Genomic DNA, 21,203 nt, shown 5'->3' with positions numbered 1-21,203 from the left:
AGGGAACAAGGCAGGTGTTTTTTCACACTTGTGTAATTCGTGCTCCTAAAGAAACAGAAAATTCAGAATTTGTGCTAACAAAATGCATTGAAAATTCTCAAAATAAGGTTGTTTTTCCTCAGGCTTTTGAAAAGTCATCAGGAGGTCCATGATGTTTTATTCAGTACAATTAAAGCAACGCGTTCTCATCCCAACTCGTCACATTGAAGCTCTGTCAGTGGACTTCCATGTCTACATTTTATGAGTTTATTTTATGAGTCAACAAATACACATGGTGGCATGACGTGGCACCTGGTTGTGTTTAGGCACAAACAGCATCCACTCATCCTTGATCCGATGTTACTGTTAATTTACCAAGCAAGTTAGCTATAGCTGATTAGGTCTGGTATCGAGGGTTTCATTTCTGCTGATAAAATTGAGGGCTGCTGGCTTTAATGAGAAAGCTGTTTTGACTGCTGTCTAAAATCAAAGAGTCACTGCTTTAGAAATTACCAAGAATTGTTTTAAGAAAGATAAGAGCCATTTGCACTGTAAAGAGGGAATCCACAGTAAGTTGAACTGCAAACGTTTCTCTTCTCTTTTAAAAGATAACTCACTTTTACAATGGCTGTTTTGTCTGTGGTCACTTTTCTACAAAGGCTGAACATCTTTGTAACATAAATTGACTTCTGAGTGTCCTTTGTCACACTGAATCTACTGAAGAAGTGGAGACTTTATACCACTTGATTTTTCACTTCACTTTGCCCCCCGTCACCACAGCATGAGCTGCACTGAGTCAGGGCTCGACAAACATGCTTCTAGACGGGATCAATCATTCAAGCATAAAGTAAACAACATGAGACAAAAAGTTCAGAGGACAGTTTTTCTGGTCTTGTCTGTCTTGCCAAAGAGAAGTACACTGCTCTCAGAAGTGATCTGTCATGTAGCTGTTAGAGAGCCTGATATGGTGTTGTTGCAACTCTTGAGTCAAAGTGCTAAAAGTTAAGTCACTGTTGACTTTCCACAACATCTCGCATTCCCGTTCTGTTCCTTTCCCGGAAAAGCTTCAGGCTGACACAGTCAGAGCAACAATATGTGCGTACATACACATGGACACACACACACACCACAAGCTGTGAGCACCTCAACCGCCAGTTCCAACTGTGCGAGTATTTCACAGCCCCGACGAGGGCTATAATGTGCAATATGCTCGCTAATTCAGTCACCCTCTCTGTGTCTTTTTTCACGCTTAATCTCTCTCCTTCTCTCTCACTCTATGCGTCCATCACCGTGGCATCTGTCGATGTCCTTTCAGCTACTGGGTGCTCAATCTGTCCAAAAGTCCCACTCTGCTGCCACTTTGTTGCCATCTCCCGGTGATCCAGTTATGCTCTACAGTTGGCGTGAAGGCCGCTCGGAGACTAAATCCTTAATTACCACTACAGAGCATGTAAGGTTGAGAGTGGTGGATAATATACGTGTCTTGGCAACATCTGTTGAACAGTGTGGATTTAGAGCATGTGGAGTGCTAGTGTTCGTTTGGCAGTCTGTATTTTATGTTGTGAAAGACCTGTGCTTCATGGCACAAAGGGTTGTTTCCAGCAGTGGTTTCCAACTGGTCAAGCCACTCTGTCCAGATTTCTCCTTAGTCATTAGTGCAAGGGCTGCACATAAGAGAACCACATATTCACTTTTATTTGACAAAATATAAATAACACATGGGTTTAAAACACAGTCAGATAAAACATATTGCAAGAATTAAATGCAATAGTTAGAGCTCTGTAGGACCAGAGGTTCCGAAGGCATTTTTTCCTTAAAAAAAAAAAGCTTCTTTTATTTTTTTTTTCTTTAATTTTATTGAGTGATTTTTCTTTTTTTCTTTTAAAATTTTGAATTTATTTTTATTTTTTTGTCTATTTTCTTACTTTTGGCATTCTTTTCCTTTAAACATTTTGGGTGTTTTTTTTTTTTCTTTAAAAATGTTTTGGTACTTTTTGGCAATTTTTGAAGTAAACATGCTTTCCAAACCACATGCCCGCCTAAATGCTACCATTTATCACAGCCAGAAAGTTAAAAACAGAAATTTTCAAATTTCGACAGTCCTTGAGTACATCATGTAGGATGCACCTGAGTCACTCTGGGAGGCTCAAGGAAAAATATTTGTAGCTTTGGAGAGGGTTAAAAAAACAAAACAACAACAGCTAGACAGGTTTTCACAAACTTGACATGGTCGTGGGTCACTTTTGGTCCATTCAGAATGAACCTGCAACCCACTTTTGAAACGTGACCCACCAGTTGGGAACCACTGGTTTACAGCACCATTCTGTATCATTCTATTCTTCTTTTGGCACAAAGGGAGCTGCAGACGGCAGATGGTGGGAGAAAACTGATGTAAAAATAATGTCCAACATGTTCATCCACTTCAGTGAAGCCAGAGAGAGAGCAATCAGAGAGATTGAGCTGGGAAAAGTGTCAACATCCTTTTTGATTGGAGGAATAATATATATAAAGAATATAAGGCCACCTACACTACACAGTCGGTGGCAGCAATTGGCATTTTTTTACTGCAGTACCGGAAGGACTTTCTCCATTTAATCACTGTGAAATCTTTGTTATTTCTGTCTACTCTGTACATACAGTACAGTGAAATACATACAGTTTTACAGACTTCTCTTTTATAATAGGGGCATACGGTTAAAACACTTTTTAGGCTGCAGGGGATTTTTTCCGCTGCAGTACCGGGAATTGCCACAGGGAAAAACTGGCTACAAGGCAAGGCTGAGCTGCTTTCCTGGGGGGCCTGGTTTGTTACTAGATGGCCCCTGTATTGTTACCTAAAATCGACAAGCCTGCATTACGTTATCCACCAAGGGGAGCATTCATTGGTCCAGTGTAGCACGGTGAATTCTGGTAGTTGTAGGTTTGCGAAAGCAAATGCTACAGCTCTTTTTCTCTAGTCATATAGCACCAAATATACAGCCCACACAGCCTAGAAAAAGAAAAAAAAATTCAGCAGTAAAATACTTTTTTAACATCATAACATCATTTATCTACGACGACCAGCATAATATATATTGATACATAAAATATATATATATACAGATAATACAAATAATAATTTATGGCCCTATGGTTAACCTTTAAGTGAGGGGACTGTTGTCATTAAATCCACTGTATGTGCCCCCTACAGATGCACTATGTTGAGTGATAGCAGGATACTGGCAGTTTTGTGCTGAGTGGATACCAGGGGTGTATTTTCCTTGTACATATGTAAGTAAAAAGTGTTTCCCAAAGGCACACTGTTGTAGACTGAAATCACTCCACAATTGAGGAAAACATGAATTTTTCACCTAAAAGAGTTTCTACACTCTTAGAAATAAAGGTTCCAAAAGGGTTCATTCTGAGGGGCTGAGGTCCTACACAGGACCATGTGCTTCTGTTGTGCTACTATTAAGAACTAAAACCATTGTTACTATGGTAACTATGTTTTAGAGAACCCCTGGGTGGGTTCTTGATTAAACACTTTGAATATGAAGTGGTTTAGTAGGACTCCTGGGTGGGTTCTTGTGTGCACCCTTGGAAGTTGGAAAGGTCCTGGATAGAACCCACAGAGAAGGTTCTCGGTGGAACCATTTCATCATTGAAGGGTCCTCTGTAGAATCTCATCGGGGGTTTCTGGTTGAAACCTATCAAAGATGGTTCAAGGTATGTTGGGTTCCAGGCAGGATCCTGAAAAGGTTCCAGTTGGCACCTTAACAAAAGGTTCTACAAGGAACCAAAAAGGGTTCTCCAATGGGAATAAGCTGAAGAACCCTATATGTTTCTAGTTGGCACCTGTATTTCTATGAGTGTATATAAAGTTATTAATATTTTTTTCTTCAGTGTGTGTAGATATTACAAAATGCGTAGATTGTTTTTGGTATTTCATTGCAAACCTTTTTTTTTCTGTCATGCTGCTATTGTCAGCGTTGTAGCATCATCACTATAAAGATGTACAGAGAATGTTTACTGATTTCTGCATGCACTCATAGCTTAACAGGTAAGTTGACCTCTGGGCCAATCCCCAAAAAACTCACAGCATCACCTGAACAGATTAGGGAAGTGGGATATTATACAGCAAAATGAAACCTGTGAAGTCAGTCTCCACAGATTGTGTCTAGTAGAAATTAAGGGAGCGATTGTGTTTTTCAGGACTTTGCCGATTCAATATTCCACTTGGTGAGGGAGAAGTACCGGTCGCTGGTGGGCGGCTGCAGTCCTGCGCACGCTCGACACAAATCCCTGGCAGGCATCGTAATGACCCGAGGTATGGAAAATTTCATTGACTTTTATATATCACTTTGAATTATTGAAGTGGTGCAATATAGAATGAGTGAAGGAGGTAAAAAGAAAGAGAGAGGACGAGAAAAAGGGGAAGGAATTTTAGATTGAGAGAGAAATGATAAACTGAGGTTGGGAAGAGAGAGTCTCCACTCCATGCTGTACCTTGCACTCGTGCAGGAGAATATACCTTCCTGATGAATTATTGACTATTCAGAGTCTCTGAGGGGAACGAGACATGGTAGTGAGTGTCAGTCATCCCCACTGCATGCTGGACCGGCTGTGCTCAGGCAGCTTTGACAGGAGTTCCAGATGCCACAGTGGAAATCTTAACTAGATCAACTTAAAACTTAATCTGAAACCTGAGTGAGTGACACACTGAAGGAACAGCGAGGAGGAGGAAGCTCCACACTGCCGTCCTGCTGCAGCATGAAACAATGAGATATTACTACACATTCATCTTTCATGTGCGGTGTTTGTTGCACATCACATCAGGGCCTCCCAGTGCACACAAAAACACACACAGAACCGTACAGTACGCACAAACCTTAACACACTGCATATCTCTCATAACACATTATGATCACTTATGTTCACATAAAGCTCAAGATTATCTGACATTTGTACAAAAAAAACTGTCATGTTTTCTGATCTTCTGTTCATGAAACAAGTCGGACATTTAAAGTTAACTTTTTAGTTTAGCTGTAGTTTAGCTCTTTTGGTTGTTGTGCCAACTGTGCCTAAAAGAAAAAATCCTTTTGGTGCTGATTCAAAATGGGACGCAGATCTACATCAAATATGATCTGCAACTTGAATAATGCAAATTTTTATGTCTAACTAAATTAATTATAGAATTAAGAATTTTTGAATGCAAAAATCAATAACAAAAAAGTAAAAACAAACAAAAAAAAAGGAAAACAGAAAAATAAGTAAAATGGGAAATGACCTGAAGAAAGTGCTATAACAATAACATCAACAATGATAATAATTAATAAATAATTTTCTGTATCATAATTGTATAAATGATTAGGAATAATAATAAGTATTGATTTCCTGATATTTTTCCCAAGATTTTTGGTAATTTTGGGGTGTTTCTCTCTTTCTCGCTCTCTCGCTTTTTCAGCTAATTTTCACATCACTTGTCTTGTCACTTTCTTTTCACTTTCTTGTCACTCTTTTGTCACCTTTTCACTAATTTCTTTCTTACCAAGTTTCTTATTGCTTTATTCCTGTCTTTTCTAAAGAAATCAAACCAATTAGCTCACATTTGAAAGGTTTAAATGCTTGTGAAAGGCTTCTGAAGACAGCAAAAGAAAACTGATGCCGATCCGGGTTTTCTAAATGGTTAAATGTACTTTAGGTTAAAGTTAGAGAATGGTGTCATCTGTTTTGTGGCTCATTAGATTTATGACAGCACAGCTTGAAAGTCACTGCAGGGCTTCATGATGGGTCCAACATCATTTAACATTACCACTGACACCTTGTTTATTGATAACTAACCAAAATAATCACCTTAACCCTGAGAAATGGAACCAGTAATGTTACAAAACACAGGGCCTTTACTTGTTGTTGGCTGTAATACTAAAGTGACTGCACACACACACAAATGCACACAAGTCTGCAGACGTGGAGCCCTGACACACACACACGCACACAAATCCATGCGCACACACAGAGCAGTGTTATCTCCCTGTGTGGCTGCAGGCTGTGGGGGGTGCCCAGGTCAGTGAGGAGGGATTGGTATCTCTGCTGTCTTTGGAGTGCTGCAGCTCATCAGTTTAGACTTCAGTGAGACCGGCGCTCATCCTGACCTAATCCAATCCCTCTCCTCTCCTCTGCCTCCCAGTAATTGCTTCTGTTTGTTTATTAATAGCACACGTTATCTTCAGAGATCCAGACGTAGGGCTGCCAAGTATTCACAGCGAGGCAGCGGTGGCAACAGCGGTGTGGTGGTGGCCAGCGTCCGTGCAGTCAGACACCAAACTTGACAGGAACACTGGGGAGTCCTGTTCTGTTTCTCCCCCACCTCCCCTCTCTCTTTTTCTCTCTGTGTCTCATGCTTCTGCCTCAAGAATATTAATCAGGGTCCGTTTTTGAACCGTAGACAGACAGCGAACCCCCCGCCCTCTCTGGAGTCCCGCCGAGACAGTTGAGCCCCAACCTGAGCGAGATTAGCCTCGCCACTAGGATGAGAGTTGCGAGACGACCGCCAAAGTAAACCGCCAGCACACATTGTCAAATAGTGTGGAAAATCTCATTTGAATCGATCGGAGATAGCATTGGGTGTGTGGAGATGGTAAACAGTGTTCAGATGTGTTCAGAGACATGAAAAATCTGGGAACGTCCACATGGAAAATTTCAAAAAAGAAAAGACCCCCCATCCTCCTTCTTTCTTTTTTTCCAACTTGTTTGTTGGATGGGATGAGAGAAGCATCTTCTGAGGCATTTTATTCAGCAGGGTGATGAGACTCCGAGTGGGGGGAAAAATACCACTGGGACTCAAAGAAAGACGAGAGCAAAGGGTTTCAAACAAGTTGATTACAAATGACGGTTAAGCTATGGTTCTTAGTCTGCATATCCATTTTCAAACAGGGATTTTTCTCCACTCTTTATCTGGTTTTCCGGCTGCCACAAATTTTAACGTTCAATAATCACATCCGGCAACAAAACAGCTTGCTAAGAGGCAAAAAAAAAAAAAAATTAGCAAAGATGTGCCCAGGGTGTGTTGCAGCAGCAAGAGAGATTTGAGAGCTTCAGCAGCATTTCACAAAGACACCCTTATATGTTCAGAGCAGTTGCCTGTTAAAGCTAATAAAGATTCAACAGGGTGCAGTCTCTACACTTGCCAAGTTTTTTTTTCTCTGCAAGTGCTGAGCATTTTGACAGATTTTCTGTTATTCAGATGGCGCACGTTTGATGACATTCAGCATAATCGTTCAACATCTTGCGATGGAGGAACACATGAAAGATAGGATTTATGGAGCTCAACCTAAAAGGCATGTAATAGAGTTGACCAAAAGTTGACCTTGAGAGCTCATTCTGCTTTGGAAAATCTTGTAATATCTGCTTTATGGTGCTCAGAGATAATGGGTGGCTTATTAAGAAACATTTTCCCTGTTTTATAACCACAGAGAATAGAGGGATTCAGATAAGAGCTTTGCAGCATCTGTCGATTGCAGTTGCCTTGTTTAATAATGGCTCACTGCAAAGTTCATGGTCATGTCGTTTATATGGATTTTTCAGTTTGACAACCCCAGTGGTTCCCAATAGAGATTGCCAGCAATTTATCCCCGATTTTCACTTTAAATATGGGATAGCTTTTTTGTTGAGGCTTTTTCCCCAGTATCTTGTAGATATTTGTTGACCCATAGACCATAAAATAATGAATGTAGCTACCGTAATGTCACCAAGTGGTTTGTGGACTCCTGTTTTGAAGCCTTGAGTTTAGCATTTTTGGCTTTTGGAGCCAGAAGTGACCGTATTTGAGTGAGAGTTGAGGAGTGGATCTGACTGAGAAGCCGATGATACTATTGGTAGACAGCCAGTCATTCAAAGCGGCCCCACCATTACTGCATTACTTTTAGCCGTAATATGAGTGGGTGAGTTTTACCCCTTCACTACCAAAATTAGCGTGTGCATGCAAGTTTTTCAAACACGGGTAAACCCGCTAAAAAATTGTCTGTAGAGTAGAACTGTGAACATGGTGCTGCAGCAGGTGAGCATGGCTTTCTGTGTGTGTGTGTGTGTGTGTGTGTGTGTGTGTGTGTGTGTGTGTGTGTGTAGGCTTGGCTTGTCCATTTGACGTCACAGGCACAGATAAACAGTATGCAGCAGCATGGACGGAGGCCTGTAAAAACGTAACAGTGTCGATTACCCTTTTTATATCTCTTACTTATTCAGTAATTTCGATCAATGTTTTACCGCTGCTTAGGTGAAAACGGAGGATAATTACAAAAAGTGTAGATGTTTCCCTAGCTTTTTAAAAATACTTTTTTAAGTCTACTAATTTCCTAACATTTCTGAAACATTTATTACCAGAGTATTCCCCTTTTTTATGATATGTGAACAAACCGCACCAATTTGCTAAGGGTTCAAAGGTTTAAATACTTGTAAAAGGCATCTGAATGCAGCACATGGAAAGTGATGTTTCTTCAGGTTGTAAAGGGTTAAATAAGTAGGCTATTAAGACTCACTTAAGTATGAAAATGACTTGATAAGATGGATTGCATGCAGCATGTTACACAATAATCTACTAAGAAACCAGAAGATATCAAATAAATGAAGTAAAAACTGCAATATTAGTCAACGACATGTAGTGGTGCCGACATATAAAGTGCTTGAAAAGGAAATATTCCAGTAAAGTACAAGTACCTGAAAAGTATACATTAATAAAGTACTTGAGTAGTTTTACATAGTTACTTTCCATCACTGGTTTCTTTCCACAGTCCATAAGATGTGTACTGTACATCAGCTAAATACTTTATATGATCCAACTTACTGACCTCAGGACTGCCCTTAGCCCCTGGGTGCTGCTGCAAAGGATACATTTATGATGAACAGATGAACAACTAGATTAAGTAAGACTTTATACATTATTGGGTTGGTATTCCTATTATTCTGATTCATAGTGGATCTCCTTTAGTGTGGATAGTTAATGTCCTTGTTAGCATTTATTAGCATTCCTTTGGCACACTGCTTGTTGCAGTATGTTACTTGCCTTTAATGCACCCTAACATTTAAATCATCATCTAAATCAAACGAAATTTCCCCTCTCATGAAGGAACAGTATGATCTAGCATAGCAGTTTGACAAATTAAAGGAACATTCCACCATTTTTACACATGATTCAAATGAATTGTGTAAACAGTTTTATAATGTGTTCTGTAACTCTCCGGGGAGATTTCAAGTGTTAAAAAATAACTCTGAAGATGTCATCATTAAATCAAAATATACATTTAGGTAACAGGCTAAGTGACTGGCTTACAGTCTGCTGCAGCTGTGCGATGCAGCCTGGTGGGAATAGGCCATTTTGCCAACATACAGACAGAGCAGTGGCAGAATGCAGTGATAGTAATGCAACATTAAGCAGAAACACACAAGCTGGAGCTATTTGATAAATATGATGATTCTAATGTTAGAAAAAAAAAACTGGTTCAGCAGAAGTATTTCCGGATTTACCTTAGTCTTTAGTTTTTAGTGCAATGTGTCATAATGTCCTGCTTTGGAAAAGGAGACACAAGGATCTCTTTTACTGACTCAGTGGCACATGGCACAAGGGGCAATCAGTGTCGCACAGTGCAGATGTGCAGGGCAAGGCCAGAGTCAGATGATGCAAATATTTGGGGCTCAGCCTAAACTTAGGGTGGTCAGGGGTCATGTTTCAATGTATAGATTGTTTTCCCATTTAGGACAGCTATATGCACTATTTTTCCAGCCATTTGAGATGATAAAATGCCTAAAAATCTATACATAACTAGGGAAAAACATGAAAGTTGCCATGGAAGAGAAAATATGATCTAAAGCCTACATCCCATGGTATTTTGTATCTAATCTTTCTCCAGCTGTCTTCATCATTACAAAACCAAAACATAACAAATCTTGAGGATGACTTATTTTTACTCCTGCCACCTTAAAACAGGCAAAAAGTGTCAGACGTTACTATTTTAGTTACATACAGTATCATAGGTACAGTAGGAATTTGATATAAACAGCATTAATCTTAAATTTTATTTTTGTGATACTATGCTGGAGAAGAGTTCACAGAATTACTGTTTAGCTGAAAAATCTCTTGCATTTGAATCCATGCCATCATAATCTGGGCTGCTTTTGCAAATCGAGAATTCCCAGCAATGCGAGTTTTATTAGATTCCTTTAGGGAATACCAGAGTATGAGAAACAATATTGGCATGTATTATTATCTAAATTACACAAAGTTGAAAGTATTTTAAAAACCTAAAAGATCCAGGGTTGGTGGCAAACCTCTCACTCACCTGGTAGATTGTTCATCCCATAGAAAATGATCTCTCCTTTTTTGAAAGCAGTATGTCTTTGCCACAGTAATTTGTGAAGGAGCAATGTGAACTGGATCAGCTATAAAAGCTTCTCTCAAGAGAAAACCAGAACCCCCATGCCTGATTATAATACAGATTCAAATAAGTTAAACTGGCCAACCTATCTTTATAAAAGGCTGGTAATAGCTTGAATATGATTTTTTTTTTGTGTCAATCACTTGAATATACGTGCAATTTGCAAGTTCCCTTTAATATCTGACAGGGAAATTGCACAGCTTTGCTTGATTGTTATCACACCCCCTACCTCACTTTTCTCTCCACTTATGTGCAGCCGAGTTCAGGAGCAGTCATCAAAATACAGTGTTAAATAAATACCTATGTGCACCTCTGTTCCATGCGCTGTCACAAAGTGTGTTTACCTCCTCAGTTGCCATAGTGAGGCGGCGTGTGCTTTGTCTTCCTGTTAGAGGCCGTTGACAGTATTGTGCACTGAGCAGTACAGTGCAGTTGCCATAGTTAGTAGTTCCAGGTCTCAGAATGTGATGTACATGCTTTCTGACAGTGCTGTTATCCCGGGGTGTGACATCTTTGAATCACCAGTAACAGATGTATTTGTGTGTGAAGAGTGCCTCAGGCCTTTGACTCCACTCTACCTTGTTCTTCTGACCCTCTCTTTTTGTATTACTGTGATGCAGCTGATTATTCCTGGTTTAAAAACAGCACACTGCCTGTGGGGCTCTCCATCGCCTCTCTCTTTCTACCTCTCTCACTGTCTCTCTCTCCCTCTTTCATTCATCTCTCCTCCTCCTCCTCCTCTCCTCTCTCCTGCAAACTGAAGGCAACCTCAGTGCCAATTTCATGGCAGGGTAGTGAGCAGCGCAGCAGAAATTATCCACTGCAAAATTGATCTAAACAATCGCAAAGTGGAACGGCAAGGAAAAGCAGGAGAATGAAATTGGTTGAGTCTGTTACCTTTTAGAACTTGCTTTATCACCCAGGAGGAATTGGGGCGCATTGCTTACAGGGAATGCCAATAGTCAAACTCATGATATAGAAATTTTAGGGCACTATAGTCATAAATATTGTATGTTATCTGTGCAGTAGCACAGTAGGTTTAACCTGTTCTATCCTAGACCTGAATTTGTTATCTCTCTACGAGTGATATCTGCTAGAAAAAAGGCGCTGAAAGATGATTTAATAGTTTCATAAGAGAAAATATTATGTCAGTGTTGAAACATTTGATTATTCAGTACACGCAGCTGTCTGCACAGGATGATGTGTTTCTGAAACAGTGTACAGCACATACACAATTCTTTAATGATCTGTTTGCACCCAGACAAAGGTGTGATGCTATTAAAACATTTAAGTGAACACGTGTGTACTGTATAATGACTGGCTAGAGGAGCAGTAAACATGAACCATTATTATTACAAGTCGTGACGGCAATCCTTTTTGTGTGTATGTGTGTGTGTGTGTGTGTGTGTGTGTGTTTGTGTGTGTGTGTGTGTGTCACCACTGCAAAATATTCTCCTGGAGACACCTATTTTTGCAAGAACTACCACAGAGGCTGTTTTTAGCACTTTGCCAGGTGTTTATATGTCTGTCAGTCCATCTGTCTCCAAACATATACACAACTGTGCAAGATGCAGTCACAAAAATGTATGGATGTGTAGTTCAGATTACAATAAAAGCCACGTTCAAGCAAGGGAGCCAGAAGTAGGGCGGTTGGAATCACCCTCCACACTTCATGCCCCAGGCCCACATTCATTGTAAGTCGCAGATTGGTGTCACGGCATGGACTGCAAATGTAATGGATGTAGCTGCATTGACGTTACCCTTTTGTTTGTTGACTCCCATTTTCAAGATCTGAGTTTGGCATTACGGATGTAACCATCTTGATTTTTTGGAGCCAGAAGTGACCATGTTTGGAGCTGTGGAGGAGGAGAAGTGGATAACACTGAGAAGCTGTCGACACTTGGCAGACAGGCTGTCAATCAAAGCGACCGCCCCTCTAATTTTGCTTAACTTTAAGCCTAAAAGCCATAAAATGTTTAATGTAATAGTTGTCACAGACCAAAACCGTTTTTTTTGTACCAGGCTCTAAATATGATTATTTCTTCTGTAAAGTTGGGCAATTTAACATGCAGGTCTGCGGGGTTTGACTCTTTTTTGGACCATTTAAGGAACTGCAGCTATTGCCACTTCCGCATTGGCTTCATTTTCAACCTTAGAGTTTCCCGCTTGTTATGCAGCTGGTGGGATCACATTGTAAGATGGTCTCTGGTGTACAGTAGTATTGTGTTTTGTTTTGTTTTTCTTTTTTTTTTTTTTTACATCAACATCCTCAGTTGTTGCTTTGGAACACATTTGAACATTTTGTTTTATAAAAAGGATAAATCCAAGTCCTGAAAACAAATCTGACGAGCACTCTTATCATTTTTAACACTAACAGTGTCTTATGTAGGTCAACTTTTTTCTTTTTTTTCTTTTTTTTTTTAAACTAAAGATTAAGGATACAGTATTAGAGATACTCTTTTTTGAAAAAATATGTATTAACCATTGAAACCAATTTAAAATGTTAGCAAAGTGTTTTTTTAAAGCTGCTATAATCAATAGACTATTTGTGTATAAAAGATGTCGCTGGTAGCGATGAATCCACAGGTAATAATAACTCAACTCAGCGCTACAAAGCAACTTCGATGTTTGGGTTTACTCTCCTCTCTTTCAACAGCGTTGTTTTTCAGTAAGAAAGCTTTAAAATCCCACTGTATGCTAACTGCCCAGCAACAATGAACAGATACACAGTCATTAACTAGCTCTAAACATTGTGGAGCATTTGGCAGCTAAATAGGCAGATATTACCATTACATATTATTACCTGCAGGAGTCGGTGGAGATTAAACACAGAGCTAAAATAGAGAGAATATTGGACTGATATTTGCCAGTTGTCCAGAAACATGACTGCAAATAAATACTTGTGTTGCTCTGTATCTGATGCACAGGTAAATAAACAACTGTTTGCTATAAACTTTGCCAAACCAAACTACCCATAGACCTGCATGGATATATCGATTAAATGAGCAACGATCACATTGATGCAAAGTGTAAACATCCATATGATCCTCTTTCCGCTGCGCTTTTATTTTGAAAGTGTGTGCCACCGTCACACAGTGTCCTGTTGTTGGTGAGCAGCCAAGAGAAAGATGATGAGGATAACACTGTTTACTTGGGAATTTTCATCAGTGTGGAAATGTTTTGTTTTCGGAGAAAGTGTGAGTCAACAGACAGCACCCATCATACATAAACAAAAGCCATACTGAAGACACACGATGCACCTGCCGGGCCACTTCATTGACTTCTTGCTAACATTATTTTAGCTGCTCTGTTTTAGCAATTTTTACTGAAAAAACATGCATTGAAAATTGAAAGTCATCCATGCTGTCCTGTCGAGAGGTGCAGGGACTTAATCCAGCAGTGAGTAAGACAAAGCATAAATAATTGTAAGCATGAGTAGAGGAAAAGTCCCTTAGCCGCTAAGCTAATTTCTGCAATGTAAAATGCCATAGGCTTATGCTAATAACATTAGCATTTTGTTCATGTGGAGGAAACTTGACCTACAAAAGACAGTTGCAAAAGCAAAGAAAGCGGTGGCAGCTTCTCCTGTAACCGACTGTGTTAAATTAGCAGATAGTATTGGTCTCAGGCCCCTAAATCGAATTGAATCGAAATTGTATCATGGTAGAGTTTGTATTATCTGCTAATATTGTATCGTTGTCCAAAGTATCGATATAATATCGTATTGTGATGAAACCAGTGATTTATAGCCCTTTTAATAACTTCTAAATGTGTTGAAAGGGTTAGATACATTTTGTGTGTTAATTATTTGAAACGTAGAAATAAGGCAGATTCATCTTCTGATATTTTAAAACAAGCAAAATTATTTCAGTCTGTTGTCAAAAAAATAGGACTCAAAAATCACTTCCACGACAGCGAGGTTTACTTTGGTACTGTTACACATGATCCAAATAGTAAAGTGTATTAAAACAATTTTTACTGCCATCAATTTTACATTTTGTCCTGAGAAAAAAATATTGTAGAAATCCATACGCATTAGATTTTTTTAAGGCAAGTATTATTGGAAGTTTTATTCTGTAGTTTGTAGAATAAAAGTTGAACTTGTTCCACACTACCTTAGACTTTCCTTTCTTCTTCGCTATGCTCTTTTTTCCTCAACTGCCCCCCCCCCCCCCCCCCCCCCCCCCCCCCCCACACAGCCCACACACACACACACACACTCACACACACACACACAACACGCTCTGCCTTAACTTTTTCCTCCCTTGCCCTCCTTCCCATTCCTCATCAGTGGAGGTGTCAGGACTCTACCGCCGCAGTGCCATCTGGGCCGAGGCTGATAAAAGCTCATGTGCCGGGCCGGCGGTGCCTGCAGGTCTGCCAGGAGTCAGCGAAGCCTGACTTTCAGAGGCGATGGGAGAGATTTGTGGCAGCCAGGGAAGGAATGGCGTGCCGTTAACGTGCTGATCCAGCCCACCCCCCCCCCCCCCCCCTCCCCCCCCCCCGGATGTGTGGCAGCCAGGGAGGGAAGGAGGTGCCCGTAATGTGCCGACGCCGCCCCCCCCCCCCCCCCGCACCACCTCTGTCTATCTGTCAGTCAGTCGGGCTCTCACATGGCCCTGCACTGGCCTGAATCCTCACTGAGAAAAGTGTCTTTTTTCTCAAAGGATAACCAACATGAGACAGGATGACTGTGATCTCTCTCATAGCATTTGCTTTGTGTCTCATATTGAGAATGCCGCTTGGATGACCTCTGTAGAAGCTTATATCAAGCTGTCTATACTGGTTGGATGGAGCGAAGGTCCCGAGGCTTGAGATTGATTTTTGACTTCACATAGACAGACTGACTTTGCATAGACAGCTGGCTGAATTGTGAATGTAAATGTTCACTTATGCCTGTGCCTCCTGCAGACTGTGAGATTTAAGTAATCTTATAAGTTTAGAGTAAGGTACTCTGTGCGACATGGATGTAATAGACTTGGGCACGACATCAAGTTTGATGTATGCAGACTGAATCACAGGCTATGACATGTGTCCATGATTGACCCCAATACGCAAGAACAAAATGTAGTCGCATGCATCATCCATCGACGCTGCTGTGGTGGTAGAAGCAAATTGTAATCAAACATAAATCGAGCCCTCGCTGTAGTGCCATTTATGTGTCGAAAAAAGAAGAAGGAGAATGTGAATGCAGTTGTGGCTGGGGAAAAGAGGCCTATTCGGCATGCCAACATTTGCAAAGAGAGCTCCGAGTATATATTAGCACCTACTAGGGCTGCTTGATTATGGCAAAAATAATAATCCCAGAAAATTTGATTGATAATGAAATTATGATTATTTAACATGATTACTCACTGGCCTCCAGATCATCATGCAGTTATTGAACATTAACGCTGGTGTTTATTTTATTTCCTTTAACTTAAATACAAGTGAACTGAAAAACAATGAAAGCTTTGTGGTGCAGCCACGACTTTGACACATCTTGGACATTACGTTGGTTACTATATCAATAACAGCAAAATAAATTTTGAATTGGGATCATTGATTGTTTCACTAACTCAAAAGAGACTCCGCAGACAGACAAAAATAAAAGACAAAATGGGAGCAACATCGTAAGAGTCATCATGCTGCACATAATCGTTTTATCTGGATTATCTTGTTTAAAAAAATCAAGGGAAACAAAAAATTGTGATCGAAATTAAAATCTGATTAATCGCCCAGCCCTAGCATCTACTAGCATTTAGCGTTCACTAGCCATGCTGATCAGTGTGTCATTCCATGCTGCATTTCTTTTGGTTGGTTTATAGATGTATTTTGTAACAGCAGTCACACAGTGCGATCGTCATCCCAAATTTCTGACACTGTCAGAATTTTATCCCAGGCTGTCTTTGATTGCAACAACGTGACAACGGCCATCCTTGAACCTCTCTCACTGTGTGATGTAGGACCACCGTTTTAAAGAGACGACCCAAGATATCATCACATTTCTTTCACATTAGTCGTGTTTGATCTAAGACAGCCCAAAATCGCATAGTGTATACTGGGCTTTACTGGAGGCACATTTTCTTTTCCTAGGATGGCAAAGGCATGACCCATTCTACTCTCCCTCTGACTGGTTAATGCTCGTTGCCATCGTTAGTTGGACTGGTGAGGGTAAGACAATCAGAGGCAGAGTAAAGCTGGTCATGCCTTAACCATGTGCAAAAAATGCACTATATTTATATAGGGGGATTAGTTTTTCCCCTACAATAAAATATATTTTTAAGTAGCACTTACTTAATAATTGATAGCACAAACGCATGTTTTTAAGTAAGAATTTGTACTTTGTGTTGCAGTTGTCTGGCCTGCAGGTCACTAACACAATGTCTTAACTTGTTTTTTGTCCGGGCATGTCAGAGGAGAAATCCTGAACTGAAGGTGGAGAAGAGTTGAATTATCAAGCCCATTTCATTCATTGAAAAGTAATGTTGCTGCCCCTCTTCCCCAGGTATTAGAAATACCTCAAGGTCAGTGAGTCAGCCAGTGAGTCAGTGATGGTCCTGCAGCTGTTACTTAGATGCAAAACAGTGGGAAGAAGCAGCAGGCCCGATAGTTTCCTTTGATGTGGAGAGAAAGTCTGGTTCTCTGCTGTGTCTTTAGGTCTTAGTGACTGATTTGATGTTATGGCTTCTTCTATCTGTATATACAGCATACCATCCAGAGACGACAAACAAGACATAGTCTCACTGAAAGAATCTGTTGCATTTGGGTTTCAGAATGAATGCAAAGAAAAATGTCCTCCCTCCTGTCCTGGTTTTAGGACAGGCCCTCTCCAGTGTTCGGCTGAAGGTGAAAAGGTGAACTTTTTTGAGTAAGAGTTTTTGGTGCCAGCCCAGTTTGTAAGTGAAGGGTTTCATCCCTCCCTTATTTCTTGGATTCAGCTAATCCTGGCTGGTGTGGTGTGATAGGGGCTTCTGAGGAGAGGCTACTCACCAAACTGTGGTTATAGAAATAACCCAAAGTTGTCTGTGAGAATGATGTTTTTACCTTGTTCTCCTCTTGAGTTTTCTTCTTCGTTTCACCATGTGATCTCTTCCATCTTGACTGATCAAGTTAGACTTTCAGTCTGAGGTCTATTTTATCAACCATCCATAACTGTTCATGGTTTCAGTGTTTTAGTCTGACTTATTTTTTCTTACCATGTCATGTCTTTTATTTTAGTCTACTGTACTCTAAAAATACTTGCCAGGATATGAAAATGGTTTAAACAAAGTATTGTTAAGACATTTTTGGCCTGATTATGCCAAATGTATATTCACAGCGTCCTTAGGCTGAGTTGGAAATGTCAAAAAGTATTCAAATGTGCACAGGTACAGAGTGTGGAAGCATGCTGAGCACTACCTTATGAATGGAAAATGCATTCCTTATTCCATATTTCATTCTTTATTCTGGAAACCTTGTGGCATCTGGATCTTTATTTTCTAAAATACTGATGTTAAGGCACATCTGCCAAATATAAAACTACAAGTTAGATAAAAGATTTCTAGAGCTTCTACTGGCAACTACTGTATGATCTTTGAATCCAACATGTGTTTGACCTTTGATTGAGTAATGCTGTCTTCCAGAATTATTCTATTTCCATTATAAATACGTATATTACAAATGTATTGTCTTAGAATTATAGCTTTTCATCTTTGACAACCATACAGTTGATTCTTTGTTGTCGATTCTAGCAATATAAGCAATGTTTCCTTTTTTTGTGAATGTCAGTGTGTTCTTGGACTTCCTTCTTAATGATGACTAAAATCCTACCACATACAGACATGTAAGACAGGAGATATGTTAGATATTTAAAATTTAGGGTTATCGATGTAGTTGATGGAAAGAATGATAAGTAAAATAGGTGAACGTTTGTCTGTAATTTTTCCAACAGGTCTGGATCTGAGGCACGCTCAGGTGGTGGCATTATCCACGGGAACTAAGTGCATCAACGGGGAGTATCTTAGTGACCAGGGACAAGTGGTCAATGACTGTCATGCCGAAGTCACCACCCGCAGAGCCTTGTTACGCTTCCTCTACTCTCAACTTGAACTCTTCTTGAGGTAATGGATCTATTGTCTGCTGCATAAGTTTAAGACACGCAGACATTATTCGAGTGGTGTACCTACATTTTCTCTAGCTTTGAAAGCCCCGTGGCATTTACATTCTTAATCTCCTGAAATTACTCGATAATGCTCACTGTAACTAGTCGATTGGTAGTCTGGAAGTCCGGCTTGTTATTGGAAAATCAATCACCTTCATCTCATGCTTTTGTGCTGACAAGTGAACAGACTTTACTCCATTTCAATACTGCATGGATGTTGGATTCTAAAACTTGGATTAACTCACTCATAAAAGGATTGTGTTAAACAGGTTTGTTCTGTTTAATATATACCGTACAATTGGGTGGTTTAATCTACAAAAATTCATTTTATCTTAAAAGATGATCATATGCCTTGTATAAAAATATCTCAATCTAAAGTAACTACTGCTATCAGATAGATAAATTATGTATTTAATTTGGGGGTGAACTGTCTCTTTAATTACCATATTTCTGCCAATTTATACTATATTTTTTTTTAACAGAGGCAAAGATTGTACTTTTGTGCTATTTGTCAGTCTAAATTGTTTTGGTGTGAGTTACTGAGTGTTATAGATATCAGCAATAGAGATTTCTGCCCTCTCTCCAATTTAATGGAACTAGATTGAATTTGGCTTGTAGAGCATAAAAAAAAAATATATGGAAAAACTCAATGTCAATCAATGTCTCTTTCCAGAAATCATGACCTTGTTCCAGAACATAATCCACAGACCTTGTTGTGATGTAGTAACTAGGGAGTATGCATGTGGTGTAAGGAAGTATCCAGCTACTGCCAGCTCACCTTGCACCACTGAACTAGCTAACGTTTCCGCTCAGCTGATGAGGACACCATTAATGTTAAATCTTGCACAGTTTCACTAGCCTCTCATCCATGAGTAGATGCACTCTTCCTTCTTCACAGTGATATGGTTGGTCGGTATAGTTTGATAGAAGCAAAATACTTCCTACATGAAACCGCTCACAGCAAGGTCTATGGATTATCGTTAGCAACCTTGTCATGATTTCTGGAAAGAGACATAACTTTTCAGTTTTTCAAACATTTGGTTTTTTTTGGGTGCTTTGAGCACCAAAAAAATTGCCATCTAGTTCCATTACATTGGAGAGAAGGCAGACATCTCTAAGGCAAATATTTCCAACACTCTGCAAATCACACCAAAACCATCTTGATTGACAAATAACACTAAAGCTTACATGTATTGTTAATTCAGAGGTGAACTGTCCCTTTAAGTACCTCAGAATTTACTAAAGTGGATTACTTGAGTAAATATCCACCAATGAATACATCTCATTTATGTCACAAAGTTTAACTTCTGCCAAATTGATGCGTAGGCTCAATAAACTTGAGTTTCCAAGGTGCCTCCAATGATTTTAACATGCAGTGCATTACATTATGCATCACAGTGTGCATAATAGCATTAAAATATCTTGTTTGTCGTGACCTCCCGCTGCAGTGCCAAAGAATGCTCTCTCCTCTCTCTCCTCTTTAATAAGCTCCATGGAAACAGCTCCACTTTGTTCACCAGAGACTTTTCAATAATCAACGAGCCATATGTGTGCTGTCCTCTCCAGCTAACTGAGCATACCAACATACAATCAGCTGGTTCAGCTCAGGGTCTCGATGGCCTGTTTGTTTTAGTACTTTTTTAAATGCACTTATTTTGTGCGCCTATAACCTGTACAGCATGCTTTAGTGCACACAAACTCACCAAGATTTTCACCAGTATCAAGAGAAGGTTGTCATGAGTTTTGACTCCAAACTGCCTCCAGTGCATAAGCATATATAATGTTTCTGAGCTCCCCGAGGAGCTCGATAGCAAGGCTGATTCATCAGATTAGTGGCTAGAAGTCTAGATTGTTGAATGTCATATTTGCATACGCAGCACTGACTTTTTGTCTTAGCACAATGCTGGGTGGCAGGTACAGAGACTTTGCAGCTGAGTAAAACGGCTAATGGGGAAGATAACTCATAATGAAATGACCAAACAAAATGCCAGAACTGCCATATTTACACGCAGGGAAAGGACATCGGAGACAGAGGAGAGGTTATTTAAAGAAGAGGGCAGCCGTGCTTTGCATCATGATGCATAGTTTAAATATACCATTTGTGTACCTACTTTAAGTGTGTGAGTAACGAAAGATTTATTCCAAGTGACCCAGATTTTTAAGTTAAGATTTTGTGTCACCTGGTTGGCAGAGAATTCAGCTCAATGAATAAAACTTTTTCTAAACATCTGATTTTGTTCTTTAAACAATGATTGAACTTATTATTTTATAATGAATATCTGTGATATTGGTGGTTCAACATAAACTGCAGCTGATGGTCTGTGGGCACAAAAATGTATTCTGTGGCCACCAAATGTCAAAAGAGGCTGTGTTAAGTTGCCTTTTCTGTGGGCTAATGTTTTTTATAAGCTTTCATTTGGGTCATCAAAAATGTACCTTGGCTGCCAAACTTAGGAGCATCCTGACGTGTAGGCCAGTACTTAAAACTATTATCGTCTATCTATGGTTTAGTTAGACTATTTGAAGACAATACAAAGTCCACACTAAAGTATGTTCCTATCAATATTTAATTCACCGAGGTGATGTTTCGAGCTACATGCTCATCATCAATTTTTTGTCGTCTGGATGTGCATGCTTTTGTGAACTTTTAGTCTGTTGATTAAACATATAACATACTGACTGTACTGACATCAGCT

General features: G+C 39.8%; 1 protein-coding gene across 1 annotated transcript in view; it reads left to right on the top strand.

Moving 5' to 3' along the window:
* adarb2 (adenosine deaminase RNA specific B2 (inactive)) overlaps positions 1–21,203 on the top strand; it is a 208,451-nt gene that overhangs the window by 166,228 nt on the left and 21,020 nt on the right. Inside the window, exons 4-5 of the mRNA XM_042510581.1 lie at positions 4,171–4,285; positions 18,298–18,466. Coding sequence (XP_042366515.1) covers positions 4,171–4,285; positions 18,298–18,466 — 284 coding nt within the window. The remainder of the gene's footprint in view (positions 1–4,170; positions 4,286–18,297; positions 18,467–21,203) is intronic.

The sequence above is a fragment of the Plectropomus leopardus genome, chromosome 21 (genome assembly GCF_008729295.1).
Source record: "Plectropomus leopardus isolate mb chromosome 21, YSFRI_Pleo_2.0, whole genome shotgun sequence".
Classification (NCBI taxonomy): domain Eukaryota; kingdom Metazoa; phylum Chordata; class Actinopteri; order Perciformes; family Serranidae; genus Plectropomus; species Plectropomus leopardus.
Note: the sequence above shows the minus strand (reverse complement) of the source record. Positions and strands in the feature narration are given on the sequence as shown.